Consider the following 19,902-nt stretch of genomic DNA (forward strand, 5'->3'; position numbering starts at 1 on the left):
AAGGGGAGAAATAAGCAGCAACAGATCCAGGAGAAGGGACCAAGATAAGGATTTCAAGTGTTTATCCAAGTTTAATAGAGACCACTGATGAGTTTTACATGGAGGAATAACAGACTCTGAGTCATGCTTTTAAAAGATTGATGCATTCTTTAAAACCATTTTCCTACTGAAAGAGTAACGTAAAAGGCTGCTCTGTTACAGCTTCCAGGTTAACTCAGAAAGTAAATGTAGGGGGAATAAGCTGGAACATAGCCAGAGTTTTCTTAGCCCCTAAGGAGGCTCAAAAACTCCAGTCTTCAGAGTACACTAGGGGAATCTACCATAGTGCCACCTGCTGCCTTCTAGAAGAAATACAACTCAGGGCCACGCGAGAAAGCAGGCACAGACAAGGAGGTCTTGAGGCTCCAGTTTAGCTGGGTATGTGAAATGGCTCAGGGAACTGAGGGCCTCAGCAGCTTCAGGGAGCAAGTAAGCAGCATCCTTGTACTCCAGTAATATTTGAAAGGAAGGATAAGTTTAGGATGAAGTTAAAATTAAGCAAAGTAACTAGTACAGAGTTGAAGGCAACAGGGAAATTTCCCTTGGTATAAAATATTAAATTAGATACCAAAAGGGGGTGGGTGAAAGGAATAAAGAAAATACAAGACAGGATTAATTTCAGAAAGAGGGTCAGGATTAAATAGCAAGGTTGAGCGGTAAGCGGGTTTAAGAGGTGTTATGGTGGAAGTACAGTCAAGTAGGGCCCATCGCTACTCTGCAACAATAAAATAATGTTACTTGCTGTATAAAAAAGTGGGGAAAAATAAAAATCCTGCCACCTTACATAAGCACTATTATTATTTTGGTACATTTCCGTTTCCATTTTCTCCTATGTGTCCACTTTTAATGGTTTTATTGGATTTTTTTAAATCATAAGAGCAATGTGTGCTAGTTGTAGAAAACAAAAACTACACAAAACTTCCCAGAGGTACATAAAAGGAACCATGCAATATGTAGCCTTAAAAGTTAACAATTTATGCTGCTCAAAATATTTCTGACATGACTACAGTGAGAGGATAAACAAGCAATGTTAATTAACTATTATTATTTCTTTGTTTCCCTTGGATCAATAACAATTAATGAAAATAAATACCAATTAATAGCATATTTACTTAGGTTTTGGTCTAAGTTCCATACAAATCCATAAAGGAAAAATCCTTTCAAGACAATCTAAAAAGAGAAAGATGATGGATTTAAAAAAAAAACTGAAAAGGAGTCACTAGGGAAATGCAAATTAAAACAAAAATTTTATGCCTACTAGAATGACTATAATGAGAGAGAGGGAAAGAAAGACAGACAGAGAACAAGTATTGGTGAGGATATAGAAAACTTGGAATTTCACACATGGCTGGTGAGAATATAATGGTATAGACACTTTGGGAAACGGTTTGGAAATTTTTTAAAAAGTCAAACACAAACTCACCATTTGATCCAATAATTCTACTGATGTATTTATCCAAGAGGAATGACAGAAAAAAATCCACATAAAGACTTGGATGTTAATGTTGATTAAAAAAACATTATTTCATAATACCAAAGTGAAAACAACCCAAATATCTATCAACTGGCAAATACTATTCAACAATAAAAAGGAGTAAATACTGATACCTGCTACAACATGGATGAACCACAAAGGTTGTGGCCTAGTGGCAGAACGCTTACCTCACATGCCTGGAGCACTGGTTTTGATCCTCAGCACCACATAAATAAATAAAATAAAGGTATTGTGTCTATCTACACCAATTTTTTTTTAAAAAAAGCATTATGCTAGATGTAAGAGACAGAAGCAACAACTGACTAGATGTTATAAGACTCCATTTTTATGAAATATCCAGGAAGCAAACTTACAAAGACAGAAAGATCAGTGGTTGCCTTGAGGACAGGGGTGGTAGTGTAGATTGACGACACACAGTTTGAGGAAATTTGGGGGGTGATGGCAATGCTCTAAAACTCAATTGTTGTTCAACACAGTGAAAAACAAACATACACACAATGAATTGCACTTATTTTAAAAGAAGATGTACTTGCTTTGAACTGTCTTTGATATAACATTTTAAGAACGGTAAAATTTAATACTGTGAAATAGACAGTCTCTTGACTTTTCAGATTATAAGCAGATTTGTACTCACTCTATCATCCTATGCTTATATCAAAGAACAAGTTAAAAATAGTCATATATTTGAAAAGCACAAAATGAGATGAGATTGAAGTATCATTATGTATCTGTAAGCAAAAGGAATGAAACTGAAGAGGATGGGCCATCTCTGTGGTTTTTGTGTTAATATGCTGCTACCTAGTGATCATTTATAAAATGGCAGGACTTTTGTTGTTTTTTTTCCTTTAGTCTTGGATTTGTTGAGTAATGTATGGTTATCACAACAAACACCTAAATGCTTGGAGATGTAGGTTCAATATCAGAATGAATCACTGAACAATTGATGCTTTATAAAAATACTACAGTAGCAAGAACTGGATTGGGAATCTTAAAATATGTATTACAGTCCCTAATCTGCTGGTGTAAACTTTGTGACTATGAGTCAGGACAAAATTAATCTATGGGCCCTATCTGGCTCCAAAGTTCTAGGAGAGGAGCTGCACAGGAGTGATCAGGCGCATGGTCTTGGGGCAAGCTCCTTAGCTGTTCTAAACTTCAGTGTAGTACCCTAATCCTTAAAATGAGGATAAAAGAATGATCACTGGTAGGGTAATCGTAAGCACAGAATGTAGCAATATATGTAAATGAACTTAGAACATACCTCAGGAATAGTTAGGATGTGAGAATGCTCCCTCTTGGGTTATAACTCAGGTTAAAAAAAAAAAAACCCTTTATCTGCCAGTTGAAATTAGTTATTCCTCCTTACCTCACTTGAAAGCAACAATCAAAAACCCCAGATGTTCAGAAAACAAAATGTTGGGATGGGGGTATACCTTAGTGGTATAGCACTTACCTAGCAGGTGCAAGGTCCTGGGTTTGATCCCTAGCACCACCAATCCAAATGATTCTTAGAATTGTCGCTGATTGGGAAAATACATTTAAACAATTCAGTTTTCAAAATAATGAACAAAAATTGCATAGCGGCTGAATTTTTATGAATAATTTAAAACCTGGAATTGCTGATCATTTTAAAATAGTTACAGGGATGTCAAGAGGTGACTGTTACAGATGATCTTTTCACCACTATATCTTAGGAAGTCTGATAAATTTAATAGATGGCAGTCAGCACAATGCTTACCTGAGAAAATGCAATTCCCTAAGAATTAAACTGAGTGTTTGTTTGGACCACCCTGTCGTTCATTCCACAGCTCAGAGAACTAGCATGCTTAACCATCAACACCATCTGAAATTAAAGGGTTTTTACTATTTTATTTCTTCACCCTTTAGGATATTTCCTTCGAGTGTTAACATGTTTAGATTAATAATTTTAGTTTTCACTTTCTATGTAAATGTTTTGGCATTGCTTACACATTCTTAAAAACTGTTTTATTGAGGTATCATTTTGATGGCACCAAATTCACCTGTGTGGACTGGTGTGGCGGAGCATGCGATGTTGAGACAGAAGGATTACAACTTCAAGACTAGCCAGGGTAACTTAGCAAAAATCTGTCTCAAGATAAAAAATAAAAAGGACTGGGTATATAGCTCAGTGGTAGAGCACCCCTAGATTCAATCCCAAGTGTACCAGAAAAACAAAAAATATCTATTTGAAGTATACAATTCTGAGTTTTAGTGTAGCCATTAGTATTTAAGTTTTAGAAGAATTTCAATATATTCTTTGATCAGTCCCAAAATGAAAGAATTTGTTAAATTATTAACCTTGCATTTAAACCAACTAGATCTAAGACCAAGCCTAAGAATTTACTTTGAATAAATCAAGTTTTCAGGAAAAACAAATTCTCGACTCAAAATTAAGAGGCCCACAAAGCACATTCTCCAAAGTTTCTCCAGTTTTCTATAGACTATGAATATAAACATAAAATATATTTACAAATTAAGAGGCATTAATACAAATATGCTCATGTATACTGAAAAATGTATATTGTATACATCAGTTTTTTCCATGAGGCATAAAAATTAATTAAAAATATCTTTAATTTTGATCATCTTTCATCCAATGTCCAAGGTATTTTTTTTCCACGCTTTTAAATATGCCTAGGTGAGCTAAGCTGTCCAGGGATGAAATTTGAACTAGCACATCCCCAATTTAAGGAAGAAATATTCCCCTTTTCTGTAATTTGTTGTGTACCCTTTTGTGGGCTTGAACCTGAGATATCTGCTTGTAGAGGAAAATCTTCTTCATTTTTGTTTTGTTTTGGTACTGGGGATTGAACCAAGGGGTGCTTAATCATTGAGCTATATCCCTAGTCCTTTTTATTTTGAGACAGGGGCTTTGAACTTGTGATTCTTTTGCCACAGCTTCCCTAGTCACTAGAATTATAGGCCTGCACCACTGAAATTCATGAGAAACTTCTTTTTAAATGTGATATTTGAAGATTTGATTTTGTCTTGTTTCAAAAAAATATTATTCAAGAAAATCAATTACCATGCCCCTCCTCCTACAAATCCAGTATTTATGTTCCCATATATATCGCCTATTAAACATGTACATAAAAATCTCTAAATTACAAGAATTATAACTGGGAATAATGATAATGCCTCCACTTGTTTGTTTGTTTCATCTCTCTTATCTCAAGAGTTGGTGTTTCACAGAAAAACTAACTTCACTTTGGAAATTCCAGACATTTCTTTCTCTAGCCCTCCGGAGTTTACTGCTAATTCCATTCATCTTGACATTTAAATATTATTTCATATTGCTATTTAAGTTTTCAATATGTGCCAGTTCAGTCTCCTCTATTCAGTAAGCTCCTTGTCTTTATAATATTTGTTTTAAACTTTGTGTGAATGTGAATATATGAATTTTGTATTTCCCAAGTACCACTACACATTGGACACACAAAAATGTACTTAGTAAGTACTGTTAAATTAATAAATGATACCACAGATTTGTCTTCTAGACTCCCCATAACATTTACATTTGTCATATAGCCCAGATTTCCTAGACATTACAGATTTTCCATCCTCCTGTCCCTGTAACAGTTGCATGTGCCACTCCATATGCCTAAGACATATGGCCCTCAATTGCTGTAATATGAAGCCATCTCGATTGCAACAAATTTTTCCTATGTCTATTCCTCCATTTCTGTTGACTAATAGAACTGATAACAATTTCAAATACACTCCCCTTTGTTTCCTTCAACATTTGTTTTTTTTTCAAATTACAAAAGCACACTAATAGTGGCTGGGACTGGGGCTCAGAAGGCAGAGCGCTCGCCTAGCATACGTGAGGCACTGGGTTTGATCCTCAGCACCACATAGAGTAAAATAAAGATGTTGTGTCCACCTATAAGTAAGAAATTTTTAAAAAAACAGCACACTAGTAGAAAAGGTGTGATAACATAAAACATACAAAGTAAATTCTGCCTTCGCTAAATTTAAACACTGCCCTCCTTTGGTTTCCACTTTGCCACTTAAACAGTGCTTTCACACTAAGAGGGCCTTGGGACCAACTAGGCAGAAGGCTGTGGCTTAGTGCTTGCCTAGCACGTTCAAGGCCCTGGATTTGATTCCCACACGGGAAAACGAAAAGAAAAAAAAAAAAAGAAAGAAAGAAAAGCCAGCTGCGTGGTCGAAAGGATTCTAGCCCTGGAATGCAGACCCGTGCACCTGTCCATACACCACCCACGCAATGACTCTTTGAACTTGGGTGAGCTTTGGGGGATAGTCCATTAGATACTGCCCATCTCAGCAGGTTGTTGAATGAAGAGACTTTTATGTGCAAGCACTTTCTGAAATCTTAAGCGCTAAGCAAATTTAAAGGACTGTTGTGGGTCCCAGAGAAATTTTTCTGCCTGCGTTATTACAGACTTTACAATTCACCGCGGCTGTCATAAAGGACTGTCCCCATCACCCAGCTCCCGCCGCTCAGGCGCCGCTAAATTCAGTGGCTCCGCCTATAGTGACTGCCCCTCAGGACTCAATCGCAGCGGCAGCGTCCAGGCCAGGCGCCCAAAAGGGCCCGACTCAGAGATGGCTGCGAAGCTCAGGCCTTCAGTAGCTGGACTCGTGTTCCCTCTAGAGCCGCTTCTTGTTCTCAGTGCTAGACTAGAATCGCCTGGGCCTCCGTCTCGCTCTTCCTTCTTCTAGGATCTGCATTTCTTAGTCAGCGTGGTCTGAAAGCTTCTCCAGCCTCAGCCACGCCCCAGCCGGCAAACGTCAGGTCCTCCACGCCCCCTCATTCCGTCTTTGATTAGGCGCGCGCCCTACCTGAGGGCGGCTGTGATTGGCTGGAGATGAGCGAGTTTGTTATATGATTGGTAGATAACAGCGAGGGCCCGCGGGGAAGTCTCGTGCGGTGAATTGTGGGGATGGGAGGGGGGGTGTGGCCACAAGAGGTGAATGATGATTGGCTCCGAACCGCGGCGGGACGGAGTAAAAGGCGGAAGTGGAGGTTGGGGACTGGGCTTTGCGGGCGCGTGAGAAGGAGCGCTATGGAAGGAGTCAAGTGTCCGGAGCACGGTAAGAGGCCGGATGCATAAGTCCCACCGTACTTGCCCCTGCCGTTGAGCTAGCGTGGCGTAACTGTTGGTGATCTCCTTGTCTCCTCAGGGACCTTCTGCCTTTTGAAAACCGGAGTTCGCGATGGCCCGAATAAAGGAAAGAGCTTCTATGTGTGCCGAGAGGACTCATGCAGCTTCGTGAAGACCACCGAGTAGGTCTCGAGCTGGGCAGCATTCCCAGTGTCCGCCTGAGCCTCCCAGGGGAGCTGCTGGTCCCGTGCTGTGCGGGCACCCTCAGAGGAGTTGGTAATCCCGAGTCATCGGGGAGTCTGGGAAGAGGCCCCCACCACTGTGCTTGTGTGACCCGAGTCGGGTTACTTTCCCCTCCTGGGCCTTGGATTTCCCCGCGTGTAAAACAGGGATCCTTTTAGTTTCTTCCAGCCTCTTGCAGTGTTTGATTTCTGGTCACCTGTCGCGCCTTAACCACTCCCTTCAGCTTGGACATTCCACCCTTCCTTTAAAGAAGTGAGGACAAACAATAGACCTAGTTAAGAATAATCTGTTCCTGTTTTGCACTAGTTTTCGGCTGGACCGGTATTTAAATATTTGGAGTTAAAACAGTGGTCACTGGGTTATCAGTAGGACTTTTCTTAAAGTAGGACTCTGTGTCTAAATAGTGATGTTGATGACTAAACATTTCCTTTTAGGGATTAGCGCTGAAGGAAACATCAGTACTCAGGTTTACAGACTTGAAAACAGACCCAGAAACGTTAGGCATCTTCTCTGAAGTGAGAAAAGTTAAAGTCTTGTGTGTTATTATTTTATCACATCAGGTGCCTACATTTTTTTTAAGTGAACTGAAAACTATCACATCATCAAACATTTCTTACTGCTATCTATTCAGCTGAACTTGGTAAAATTATTTTCTTAATATCATGTAAAGCATATAATGGATATTTGTAGTAGAAAATAAAGTATTCTTTCAATATGTTTATTAATTTCTCATGTTCCCCTTCCATGAATTATATGATTTGTATCTTTGTTTTGCTGTGAAACTAAGTCAAAGACTTTGGTTCCTTTTTCAGACTTTTACCAAAAATAATTTTTTAGCCCTCTAAAAAGTTTTTTTTATTATTATTATTTTAAAGAAATTGCTGGGAAACAGTTTAATACAAAGTGATTTTAGTATTTGAGTAAAGCAGTCAAATGTTAGGATAGAAGGAACCAATAAATAATACTCAGGCTCTCTTAGATCAGAAGCATATAATTATATCAGGGTTTACTGGATTTGTGCTTGTCTGTCTGTTTTGGTACTGGGGATTGAACCCAGGGCAATGAGGTATATCCTCATTCCTTTTCATTTTTATTTTTAGACAGGGTCTCACTAAGTTGATGAGGCTGACCTTGAATTTATGATCCTCCTGTCTCAGCCTTCCAAGTTGTGAGATTACAAGCATGCAGCACCACTGCTGGCCCTTTACCGTTTATTTCTAGTTTCTAAATATACTGGACCTCTTAGATTCAGTACCCAGCACGGATTTTGAGAAATACAAGCATGTTCGCTTTCATAGGAGTTAGCATTGATCATGGCATCTGACTCAGATTTATGTCAAGATAAACATGCTCCTATATAGGGTGCCATTTATACAAATGCACTGCTACATGAACTAGTTCACGTGAGGACAAATACTTGATAAACTTAACATATTTAGAATATATCTGATAACCAGAATATAGGCCAAAAAAGTTTCACGAGTCATAGGAGAGTACTTTAGACCTTTACACAAACCTGTTTACTCTTGAATGTTATACACACTTAATTTTTTTTCCTAGTAAGTTGGGAGAGAGTAGTAGTTTGCGTATATCAGACAAGAAGTGAATTAGTTACATATTGTTAGAGGTAGGCATGTGAATAATGCTATGTGACAGCTTATAGGTTATTAAGGTATAAAGATTAATGGAAGAACCTGAGGAAAATTCATATAGGGCCTCACACCTAATCTTAGACTTTAGTCATTAATCTGGGGTATTGCAGTGTAGAGTCAGTGCAGTTGTAAACATTTGAGTCATCAAGAAAAAGGTCTTTATTGTCATGCTTTATTTGAGGAAGTGGAAAGAAATGGAAGCTATCTACCCTATGCTCAGAAAAAGCATATAGATAGAGGAGTGTGGGGGATTTACAAATTCATTAGAGGCTCTCCACAGATTCTGGTTTAAACCAATAATTTCAGTTTATTTTTAGGATGTTGCTGTATTCCTTGCTCTTAAAACAAATTTTTTTTTTTTTTTTCCTCTAGCATTCCTGTTTCTCATTGTTTATTGCATGAGGACTTTGTGGTAGAGCTTCAGAGTTTGTTTCCACTACAGGGCAAGAAAGAATGCAGGTAAGTATCCAAAAGGAACAGTTTTCTATTCTCCTCCAACCCAAAGAGTCTTAGCTGAGATATTTTTGGGGTTTTGTTTTTTTTAAAGTCGCCATTGAAAAATAAACAGCCTTTCTATATGTATTGAGTATCTTCAGGGCTGTTATTCCCTAACTGCTGAGCAACTCATTAATCTGAGCCAGACTTGTGGTTAATTTCTGGGTAGACAGTTCTACCATTGTTCCTTTCTAATTTGCAGGGAGCTAATAACATCAGCCCACCAACTTATTGTCATTTAGTTCTGGTAATAGAACGAGGTAATATGTAAAAAGGTCCAACAAATGGTAACTCAAATTGTAGTTTCCTTTATATGGGGATTGGGAAAGGCAGGGAATTCTGTAAAATGAAAGCTTTATTTATTGCAATGCTGGGGATTGACTCCAAGACCTAAGCTAAGCACATACTCTACCTCTGATTATACCCCCAGTCTCAGTTGAGCAGATATGTTAGTGTGGCTTCAGGAGATAAGGTTGACCAGGAAGGCAGGGGCCAGGATGTGATAGTCTTTGTATAATATTCTATATAAAATAATTATATTATTATTAACATTAAACTATTAGAATAACTATTTTTGTATTTTTAGATCTCTGCCTCTCCCACTCCAAAATAGACAATAAAGTATCAGTTTTACAATTTTTATATACATGAGTAACGCCCACACTACTGTTTCCTTAATTGATTTACATTTATAGTAAGATGCATAGAACTTGAATTCAACTGGTTGAGTTTTGAGAAATGTGTATATCCACCCATAAAACTAAGCTCCAACTCAAAATATCACCCCAGTAACTACCATTTTCTTCATTTCAATTAATTCTGCCCCTCTCTACTCAGCAGTCAGTTTTGGTTTTTATCACTTGAGATTTGTTTTGCGTGTTTTTGAACTTCACATCAGTTAAATTATATTTTATGTATTCTTGCATCTGACTGCTTTTACTTAACGACGTCTGTGAAATTTATCCATATTGTGTCAGTAGTTCACTTTTTATTGCTAAATTTAATTCCATTTATGAATGTACCATCATTTATTTTATGTACTTATTTGCTTTCCGAAAATCTTTAGTGAAGTATCTGTTTAAATATTTTAAATATATTTTTAATTAAAATTTTCATTGAATGATCTTAGATTCACTTGCAGTTTGTAAGAAATAATGTAGAGAAGTCCCCTGTAGCCTTTACCCAGTTTCCCCCAATTTGCAAAACAACCAGGATATTGACATTGATACAATGTACTGATCTTATTTGTAAAGTGAACTTTTTTTGTATATGTTTAGTTTTATATAATTTTGTACATGTGTAGTTTTATATATTCATCATATTCAGTCAGAAAACTGAATAGTTCCTTCACTACAGGATTCCTTCTGTTCTGCTTGTGTAACCATACCCTCCTTCTCTCTCCCTCACCCCCAGGAACCATAAATCTGTTCTCCATTTCTAAAATTTTGTCTTTTCAATTTTGTTACATTATAGAATAATACAGCATAACTTTTGAGATTTTTGACTGTTTTAAAACTGTTGTTATTTGTCTTTTCACTATTGAGTAGGAGTAATTCTTTATACAAGTTTTTTGACATATTGTGGATTTTTTCCCCTCAGTCTTTGGTTTTCATTTTCTTAACTTTTTTTTTGAAGAATACAATTTTTAATTTTTATAAAGTCTAGTTTATTATTGTTTTACGATTTGTACTTTTTGTTTTCTTTCTAGAAATCTTTGCCTATGCCAAGATCACAATATCTCCAGTAGATAGATTTTCAGGGATGTAGATTTTTTTTTTCCACTTAGGTCTACAATCTGTCTCAAATTAATTTTGTGTATGTGGGTAGAGGTTCATTTACTTTTTCTTATGTTACCTAATTTTATTTTAGTGCCATATTTCCATTGAAATCATTAGCATCTTTGTAGAAAATCAATTGACCCCAAAAAATTGTCTATTTCTAAGGTTGCTAATTTGTGCCACTGATCCATTTACATATTCTTACACAATCAGGTAAATTAGTGTGAATCTTCCACCTTTATCCTTTTTCAAGATTATGTTGGCTATTCTAGGGTTTTTGTATTTGCTTATAAAATGTAGGATCAGCTTTTTAAATTTCCACAGAAAATCCTGTTGGCATTGCATTGAATTTATATAGATCAATTTTTGGAGACGAGACATCAATATGAGTTTTTCAATTCATAATCATGGCACAGTTGTTTAAAACCTTAAAATTGTTAGATCATTTTCATCATAGTTTTTGTGCCCCCCTTTTGTTAAATTAATTCCTCATTGATTATGTTTTTCAATGCTGTTATAAGTGGGATTTTTAAAAATTTTTCTCTTTACATCATTTTCTGCTGGTACAGTGGGTCTGGTAAGCCTTTATTACATGAAATCTGGATGTACTCCTGATATTTAAAATCATTTTCATACCACGAGGGATCTGCTACAATACAGAAACACTGTCGTAGGTGGCAGAAGGGAACTGAAGGATTTCCAATTTGCATTAAAAGGATCATGGTGATTAAAATGTGAACAGAATGGAAGCAAAAGGCTGAAATAATAGTTAGTATTGAATACCTGCTACATGGCATGTTCATTAGCTCTTATCTTTCATTTCAATAGCTCTATTTTACAGGCAGAGGAGGAAATGCCACTAGAGAGGTTAGAAAAGCCATTGAGGTCCTGTGGTTTTGAAATGACTTTGCTGGGACTCGGATCCAGCTGATTGCAAACATACTTGCTTTCTCTAAGTGAAAGAAAGACATAGTCTTTTCCTTTTTTTGTGGTCTTCACAATCAGCTTCAATGCCACTGCCGCCGTTCAGGCCCATGTCTTTGCAGTTAGGCAGGAGAAAATTTGCATAGAGAATTAGAGTTGATAAGACATGTTTCCTGGTAGGGCATTTCCATCCACGCTGTCATCTGGAATAGTGAGAAAGTCGGCACCCCTGACTTTCCTGAGCTGTGAGTATTGCGAGAGAAAGTGTGGTATACTCAGTCTGGTGTTTGGCACATTATTAGTGCTCAGTGAGTAGTTGTTAAGTTGGGGTTTCTGGGAGATGATTTTATATTAAGTGGGACAGGGAGGGAAAGGTAACGTCAGTAGAGGATTTGGATGTGTTGTAATAGGTATAGCTATGGACTAATTGTGTATGAAGTAAATGTGAAGTCAGCTAGAAAAGTAAATGTGCAGCTCTGAGTGGAGAGCTAGGCTGAAGGTGGAATCTTGAGCACTTGTCATTAACAATCCTTGTGTTAGGTAGATAAGGCAAGTCTGCTAAATGTTTTCTTTTTGCCCAGATCCAGAACATTCACTAGGAGATAGGTACTGAAGCTTTAAAAAGATAATTTTGGGCTGGGCATGGTGATGTATGCCTATAATCCCAGCGGCTCTGGGGGCTGAGGCAGGAGGATTGCGGGTTCAAAGCCAGCCTCAACAAGAGTGAGGCGCTAAGCAACTCAGTGAGACCCTGTCTCTAAATAAAATACAAAATAGGGTTGGGGATACAGCTCAGTAGTTGAGTGTCCCTGAGTTCAATTCCCAGTATCCCCCCATCTCCAAATTATTTTGGGCCAGGTGTAGTGGTACACACTTATCCCAGCAACTCCAGAGGCTTAGACAAGAGGACTTTTCTTTCAAAACCAGCCTCAGTGATTTAGTGAGGTCCTAAGCAACTAAGTGAGACCTTGTCTCAAAAAATAAAAAGGGCTGGAGATGTAGCTTAGTGGCAAAGTGCCCCTGGACTCAATTCCCAGTGCCTCCCACCCTCCCCAAAAAAGACTGAGTTGGGACAAATAAAATACAACAAATTAAAAGACAAAACAAAAAGCACCAGGTACAGGCTGAGAATTTAAGCAGAAATAAATAAGCACATAGATGATGATTTCCTTAGGAAACTGGAAGGGCATTTAGCCAGGACTTATAAGAAGGATCTTGAGGACTGTCTATCCTTCTTGCAAATTGAGTTTTCTGTTCAAGAACTTGAATGTTTTATACCCTCTGACTAATATTATGATGCTAATTATACTAGGCTTAACAAAGCCAGGAGACAGGTGCAACAAAGGAATGGAGTAAGGAGTAAATGGAGTAGGGGGTCAATCAAGGTTAAGATGCCTGTTTTTTGTACCCTGTGGTGTAGCTGCATTTATATGTAGTTCTTCGATTTAAACGCCAGATGGCATCACTCGCCAGCATGTGACTAGGTCTTCGGATATGGCAAATAAGGAAAACTAGGATAGACTCTCAGAAACCCACAGGGAAGAAATCCTGCCTTGACTTATGGCACGCTCTGTTGGGCCTTGTCCTCAAGCTCCCAAGTTCAGGTTCTCTCCTTTTTATCTATCTGCTGTTCTTTTCAAACACATGGGATCAAAAGAGATGGAAATACTCCTTTGTCTACAAATAGGTAAAACATTTTAGTACTTTAAATAGCTGGTTGTAGTGGATATTCACAATATTTTACTTTTAATAATATCTTCATGTCTACAAAACTCCTGTGTTGTGGGTGATTGGGTAAAATTGAGCTGCAGAGTATCTAGCTCCAATATAATGGGTGGAGTGATGATGGAGAAGCATTTGGGCATGAGCCAGATCCTTGCAAAGGCCCTCAGGCCCACCAACCTTGAAGAACTCCACTCATAAGGTCAGGACTTACTAGGTGCTATAGAGTATTATGTGGGGGCCAGTGAAATGTTCTTGTTTGTAAAGAATATTAGCCCCTGTGGTATTTGTATGGCAATTACTTTTTCCCAGTTGCCTGTTACATATTATTTTCCTTAGAGTATTTTTGCCACATGAAACTTTAAAACTTTTATGTGGTTAAAATTACTAAATTTTTTCCCTCTCAACTTCAGAATTTTATGTCATCTTAGAAAAGCCTTTTTCACTTTAGGGTTACAAAAACATTCATCTCTGTTTCTTCGAATACTGTGTTTTCCATTTTTGTTCTATCTAGAATTTTAGTGTAAAAGAATGAGGTAAAATCCAACTTTATGTTTTTCTAGTGATGGAGCATATAAAGATGTGTTTCAACCCCTAGGGGTCCTTTGACACAGTTGGGATAAACATTAGACATAGCAAGATGGGGAGCACTCCACCTGCCAGTTAGAGCACTAAATTGAATGTGTTCAGATGTGACTCTAAGATCAATAACCTGTTAAAAAGGTTACTGAGAACGTGGAAGAACTGAGACTTGAACTTGGCCTTGAGTGACCTTAAAAATGTTCAAAGGACAAAAAGTGTTATATGCAAAACAGCAATAAGTAGAAATGTGGATAATAAATAAACAAAATGATTGGCAAGAATGAGTTTATGATTTAGCTCTACATTTATTAATGCATTTAATCTTCAAATTGACCAGAAGGCATAAATGTTATTGTTTTGCTTTGTTTCCTACTTCAAGAGGAGGAAACTGCCACAGGGAATTGTCCAGTGTCTGATGGCTCAGAGCTAATTGTGTGGTAGTGCTGGGATTCCAGCCACCCGAAGAAGGTTCTGGAGCTTGAGCGACACTGCCTTGCGGAAGTGAATAGGCTTGGCAGTGCTGTGCTGGATTGGACAGTTGCTCTTAATAAGAAGGGAGGTTTTACCTTCTGGTGAGGAAATAGGATTGAAGAGGTCTGGCTTCCTCTAACTGGTTTTGTCTTCATTATTGCTAATAACCCCTGTCCTGAAAAATAATTAATACACTGCAGAAATTATACTGTTCCTTAAGTAGAATCAGTATCTGCTTTCTCTATGAGAATATATTTCTACTTTTCTACTGTCATCTTCATGGATTTACAATTTGCAGTATTAGAGATTGAACCCAGGGGTCTTCTGTCACTGAGCTGTATTCCCAGTGGCTTTTTTTTTGAGACAAGGCCACACTAAATTGCCCAGGCCAGCCTCAGACTTGCAATCCTTCTGCTTCAGCTTTGTGACTAGCTGAGATAACAGGTGTTCCTGGTAACAACAATTTTTTTATTCTAAAAATAGAGAAACCCACCCAGATAACTAATCTGGATTAATTAAATTAATTAATCAGTTTTACTTTTCTACATTACTTAAGAATGATAAGTAAAGCATTTTAGGACTATGCCCAGCACATGGATGCTCAATATGTGTTTTCTTCTTTCTCTAAGTTTTGGCCTTTCATGAAAGTCTACATGATTGGGCTTTAAAATAGATCCTGTCAATGAAATCCTTCCAGTAAAGATTCCATTGTCCATGAGGAGGGGTTTGATTAAGAATGATGTAACATCACGAAGATGAAAACTTCAATTGTAAAAAAAAAATAGATAGATAGATAGATAGATAGATAGATGGATGAAAACTTCAGTTGCAAAAAATATATAGAGATAGATGTATAGACAGATAATAGATGAATGAGGAAGCTCTTCATATATACATTCTTATGGAAGAATTTCCAAGGTATATCAAGTAAAAAAACAAAGATATTTAGTACAGATTGCATGTACCTTTTTTGAAATGATTAGGATCAGAGGTGTTTTCAGTCTTCAAATTTTTTCAGATGTTTGAGTATTTACATGTACATATGAGCTATTTTGGGAATAGAACCCAAATCTAAACATAATTGGTTTTATGTAACCTATTCACATGGCCTAAAGGTAATTTTATATACTTTTAAAACAATTTTAATATTTAAATTTAATAATTTCAAAAATAATTTTAATAATTTTGGCTTGACTATGGACTTGAAAATCTTTGGAAAGGTGAATAGAAAGATAAGAATGGTTACATATTGGGAGGGAGGTGAATAGGGTAAATAGAGTATGGAGGAAGCTTTTCTCTACTTTTTTATTCCTTTGATTGAGTATATTACCTATTTAAACAAGTATGTACTTTTAAACCTCTGATTCATAGTTTTTAGGAATCATTTTGGTTAATGAAAAAAAATCAGTTGGTTCAATTTTATTTATTAATTCTTAACCATTATGTACAAAAGACAAAGTACAGTTGGGACTACTGAAAAAAATACATTATAATTTGTCAAAGGAATCAGGTCCTGTGGTTGTTCCTAGTGTCAAGATTATGCACATTCTATTCCCCCATGATTTAGTTTTATATGTGCCTTTGTTTGTACTTTCTGTGAGTTGATAATTGGATCTAGAAGTTTGATCCCATTCGGGTTTGTTTTTAGTTTGTTAGGCTTATTGTTTTGTTTTTGTTTTTGCAGCATCCATTTTTAAGTGGTATTGTGGCCTCCCTTCCAGCACATACAATGTCTGGTTATCTTTTTCTGATTTTAGCAGCCATTGATGATCAGTGTCTCCTTTTCAGTCATTTTTTTCTTTTTTTTTAAATGAGTTAGCTTTTTTTAAAAAAATGGCTTTATTTTATTCATTTACTTTTTTAATGTGGTCTTGAGGATTGAACCCAGGGCCTCACATGTGCTAGGCACACACTCTACCACTGATCCACAACCCCAGCCTCCTTTCAGTCATTCTTGATAGAGTAAAAAGAACAAACCTGTTTGCTGTCTCCAGTTACCAGGTCATCTTTGCCTTCCTAGTTCTTTAAAATATCCTGTGCTTTTTATGTGTATGTTAGAGTTGGTTTCAAATGATCTCCCAAAGCCAGGATCAAATAGTTCCCAGATGTTTTCTTGGATTAAAAATAAACTCACCTCTTATTTTAAGGATTTTCATAGTTGTAATTATTTATATTTTATATTTCATTAGGTTATTCTTCCGATGCACGAGAAGCAAGGCAGAGGGAAAACACTGGTGTGGAAGTGTTCCCTGGCAGGTGGGGATTGTTTATGTTTTCCAACCTCATATGTTAAGCCTGTTTAACACATGGTGTTGACTGAAAAGACCCTGAAGCCTTATTGACTTGTCATCAAACCTCTGAAAAACTTTCAACAAGGTAGACCCGGAGGGACTGTTATTTCAAAGTACCATTGTTACATTCAAAATTTAATTATTTACCTCTTCTTTCACTTAAATATTTTTCAGGGTTTTTAAATACAGCTAATATTCTATTTAGAAAAAAATTAGATTTTCTTGGCTAACTTCCCTGTTTTCTTACAGATTACTACCTACTTGATATTGGTGTTGGCTAAGTATAGGTGTATAGATAGATAAATAGGTAGATAAAACTAGGAGATAAAACTAGGAGACTGTTCTACAGATATCTGATGCATAGGGAACTAGATCTAGGGAGGCAATGAGACTTGTTTTAGCAGAGATATAGCTTAAATGTATGATTCTGGATTCTTCTAGTGAAACCTTCGGAAAGCCAAAATCAAAGTGAGCATAGTAGGACAGTGTTTAGATTGGGGAAAAGTTCATCTTGAGAGATTGGGTTTTACTGAAAAGTATACATTGTGACTACTATGATTGTAAAAGCACTTTGGTATAGTCAGGACCTGGAAAAGTATGATTATGAACAGAGAAGGAACATGCATTGAAAGTTAAGAAACTATTCTATGTCAGTTTGGCATCTATTATTTTTTAGATGCAGAAGTGTTTAGAAATATTTGACTGCTTTTACTGTTACAATTTCCATTTCCTCTAGGAAAAAAGGCCACCTAGATAAGAGGGTTGCATTAATATTTTATATTATGATTAATTATTTTCATTGTCCTTAGGATCCTAATTCTAAAGAATATCCTGTAACCAATAAATCTCAGCCCACATCTGAGCCATTTCCTCATCCTTCCAGTCAGCCAAGAAACCCATTCAAGGTTCTTGACAAGAATCAAAACCCAGCTCTCTGGAAACAGTTTGTCAAAGGGGGAGGGGAGGAAAATATGGCTGCTAAGAAGTCAAGGGAAAAAGGAGACCAGTCCATGTATCAAAAGCCTGACTCTAACTGCTCGATGGAGAAAGAGTTCTCATCTAGTCTGGTAATAAAGAAAAAGCAATCTGGAATTCAAGAGGAGGAGCAAGAAGAGACAACAGAGGAAACTAAAGGAATTACATCCAGACAGCACCCAGGGAATGGGCCAAGAGGACCATCTGTATCTCCTCAGGAGAAGTCAGATGGTGAGAGTAAAGATGTTCAAAACAAATCAGAATCTCCAAGAGAAAAGGAAACCCAGTTTTTGCCTCAGAAGATACATGGTCAGAACCAAGTAAGCCAGCCTCAAAAAGGGGATCACCTCGGCAAGGAGCACCTCAAGAACTTGGAAGCTAAAGAAGCAAAGGCAAAGGATGGCCCAAGTACGCAGACCTTCCAGAAAAGGCTGCCCCAGGAGCATTTCCAGGCACCCTCTGGGACCCAGGGACCTGCTCCTAAAGGACAAGCAGCACCAGGGCTTTCCCTGGGCGAGGGGTGCCCTGCTGCCTCCAGCAGTAGTGAAAGTGAGGAAGATGACGTTTCCTGCATTCCAGGAAGCCCTCTACTCTTTGACTCGACTATGGACTCACCGAAGTCAGAGAACCTTCAACTCCCTGTTCAAAGTGTGCAAAGAAAAACATCTGCTTCCTTGAACGTTTCCAAGAAGAAAGAACCCTCCGATCCAGCTGCCCAGCGTGTGTACCTTACAACACAACTGAAACAAAAGAAGGTAACTCTTGACTTGTGCTTTATTTTTAAGGTCAGAGCATCACTTGTGGTGTGCAGCTAGGAGACCCTTACTATTCAGTATATTCATTGGGAAGGTTTTTTAAGTGGATGTTAAGTTTCTGCCTTTCCTATACTTTCAGGGTTAGTAAGTGAGCTGAGCTTTGGAAAAAATCCTAGTTTTTACATGCATGTTTAAATGACCATCCTTTCAGAATTTTGGCAAGTTAGGCTTTTTAAAATCTGAAGCTACTCCTCTAACAACTTGGACAATCCATTTCATAGATCTGTTTTTCAGAGCACATTGGCAGTGGTGAACATCCAGGCTCTTCCAGACAAAGGTGAAAAGTTACTCAAGCAAATCCAGATGTTGGAGGAAGCACTCAGTACTCTTGCCCTCTCCCCAGAGCAAGGTAAATGAAGTAGGTTATACCCCAGAACCTGGGTTTTTTGTGAACCTGATATGAGACTTTTTAAAGAATGTGTTGACTTATTCACCCTCCCATCTTATTATTTGCTTCTGAGATCTCTTTTAAACAGTTCCTGTCCTTTATTAAAACTTTTTCTCTTACTTCCTGTAGACTAAACACCCGCTGTTTAAGCACTATTAAAAATACTTCATTCTTTAGGAAGCTTATTGGAACGACAGTGATCCCACTCTCTCCTCTACACATACAGTCCCTTCACTTGCTTTTCTGAACTTTAATCGATTCTTCCTTTGTTTCTTGAGCAGGAACTAGTGAGAAGAGTAACACTCAAGCACAACAGAGTACCCTCACCAAAACTACTGTGGGCCCTCCTCACGTGGTGTCTCCCCAGCCCCTTGTGGGTCATGATCTCCAGCCTCTGGACCCTTTAAGACTACAGGCAGCCTGCCAGGTAACTACTGGAGGATTCAGCCACTGCTCTGGAGGTAAGATCCCAGGGCCTGGTCCTGCAGTGAAGTGCTGCCTCTGTGAGTTAAATGCCATCAAGCAGATATCTTTGTGCCTGTGAGGAGGGACGTACCATTTTTTTAAAATTGTTTTTTCTTGGTTATACATAACAGTAGAATCCAATTGTATAAAATTATACAACATGGAATATGTCTTATTCTAACCTAATTAGGACCCCATTCTTGTGGGTGGGCACAATGGTGGGATTCACTTAAGTATTTTCATATGTGTACATAGGAAAATTATGTTGGATCTATTTTACTGTCTTTCCTATTGTTAATTCTCTCTTCCTTTCATTTCCTTTTGTCTAATCTACTGAATTTCTCTTCTCTCCTTTATTGTGATTTTTCTTCCACATACCAGTGAAAACATCTGACCTTTGGTTTTTGGGAAATCATTCTTGAATTGAAAATTGCACATATATTAAAGATCATGGTGCTCAGTAGAGCTTTGCATGGT

At 37.6% G+C, this 19,902-nt stretch overlaps 1 protein-coding gene across 2 annotated transcripts in view; it reads left to right on the top strand.

Annotated features, from left to right (window-relative positions):
- Positions 1-6,485: 6,485 nt before the first annotated feature.
- Ttf2 (transcription termination factor 2) overlaps positions 6,486-19,902 on the top strand; it is a 38,682-nt gene continuing 25,265 nt past the window's right edge. For both annotated transcript variants that reach the window (XM_078027086.1, XM_078027087.1), the window contains exons 1-7: positions 6,486-6,613; positions 6,704-6,806; positions 8,892-8,978; positions 16,681-16,747; positions 17,592-18,512; positions 18,807-18,921; positions 19,242-19,421. In XM_078027086.1, coding sequence (XP_077883212.1) covers positions 6,586-6,613; positions 6,704-6,806; positions 8,892-8,978; positions 16,681-16,747; positions 17,592-18,512; positions 18,807-18,921; positions 19,242-19,421 — 1,501 coding nt within the window. In that variant the 5' untranslated portion in view covers positions 6,486-6,585. The remainder of the gene's footprint in view (positions 6,614-6,703; positions 6,807-8,891; positions 8,979-16,680; positions 16,748-17,591; positions 18,513-18,806; positions 18,922-19,241; positions 19,422-19,902) is intronic.

This window comes from Ictidomys tridecemlineatus, chromosome 11 (assembly GCF_052094955.1).
Source record: "Ictidomys tridecemlineatus isolate mIctTri1 chromosome 11, mIctTri1.hap1, whole genome shotgun sequence".
NCBI lineage: Eukaryota > Metazoa > Chordata > Mammalia > Rodentia > Sciuridae > Ictidomys > Ictidomys tridecemlineatus.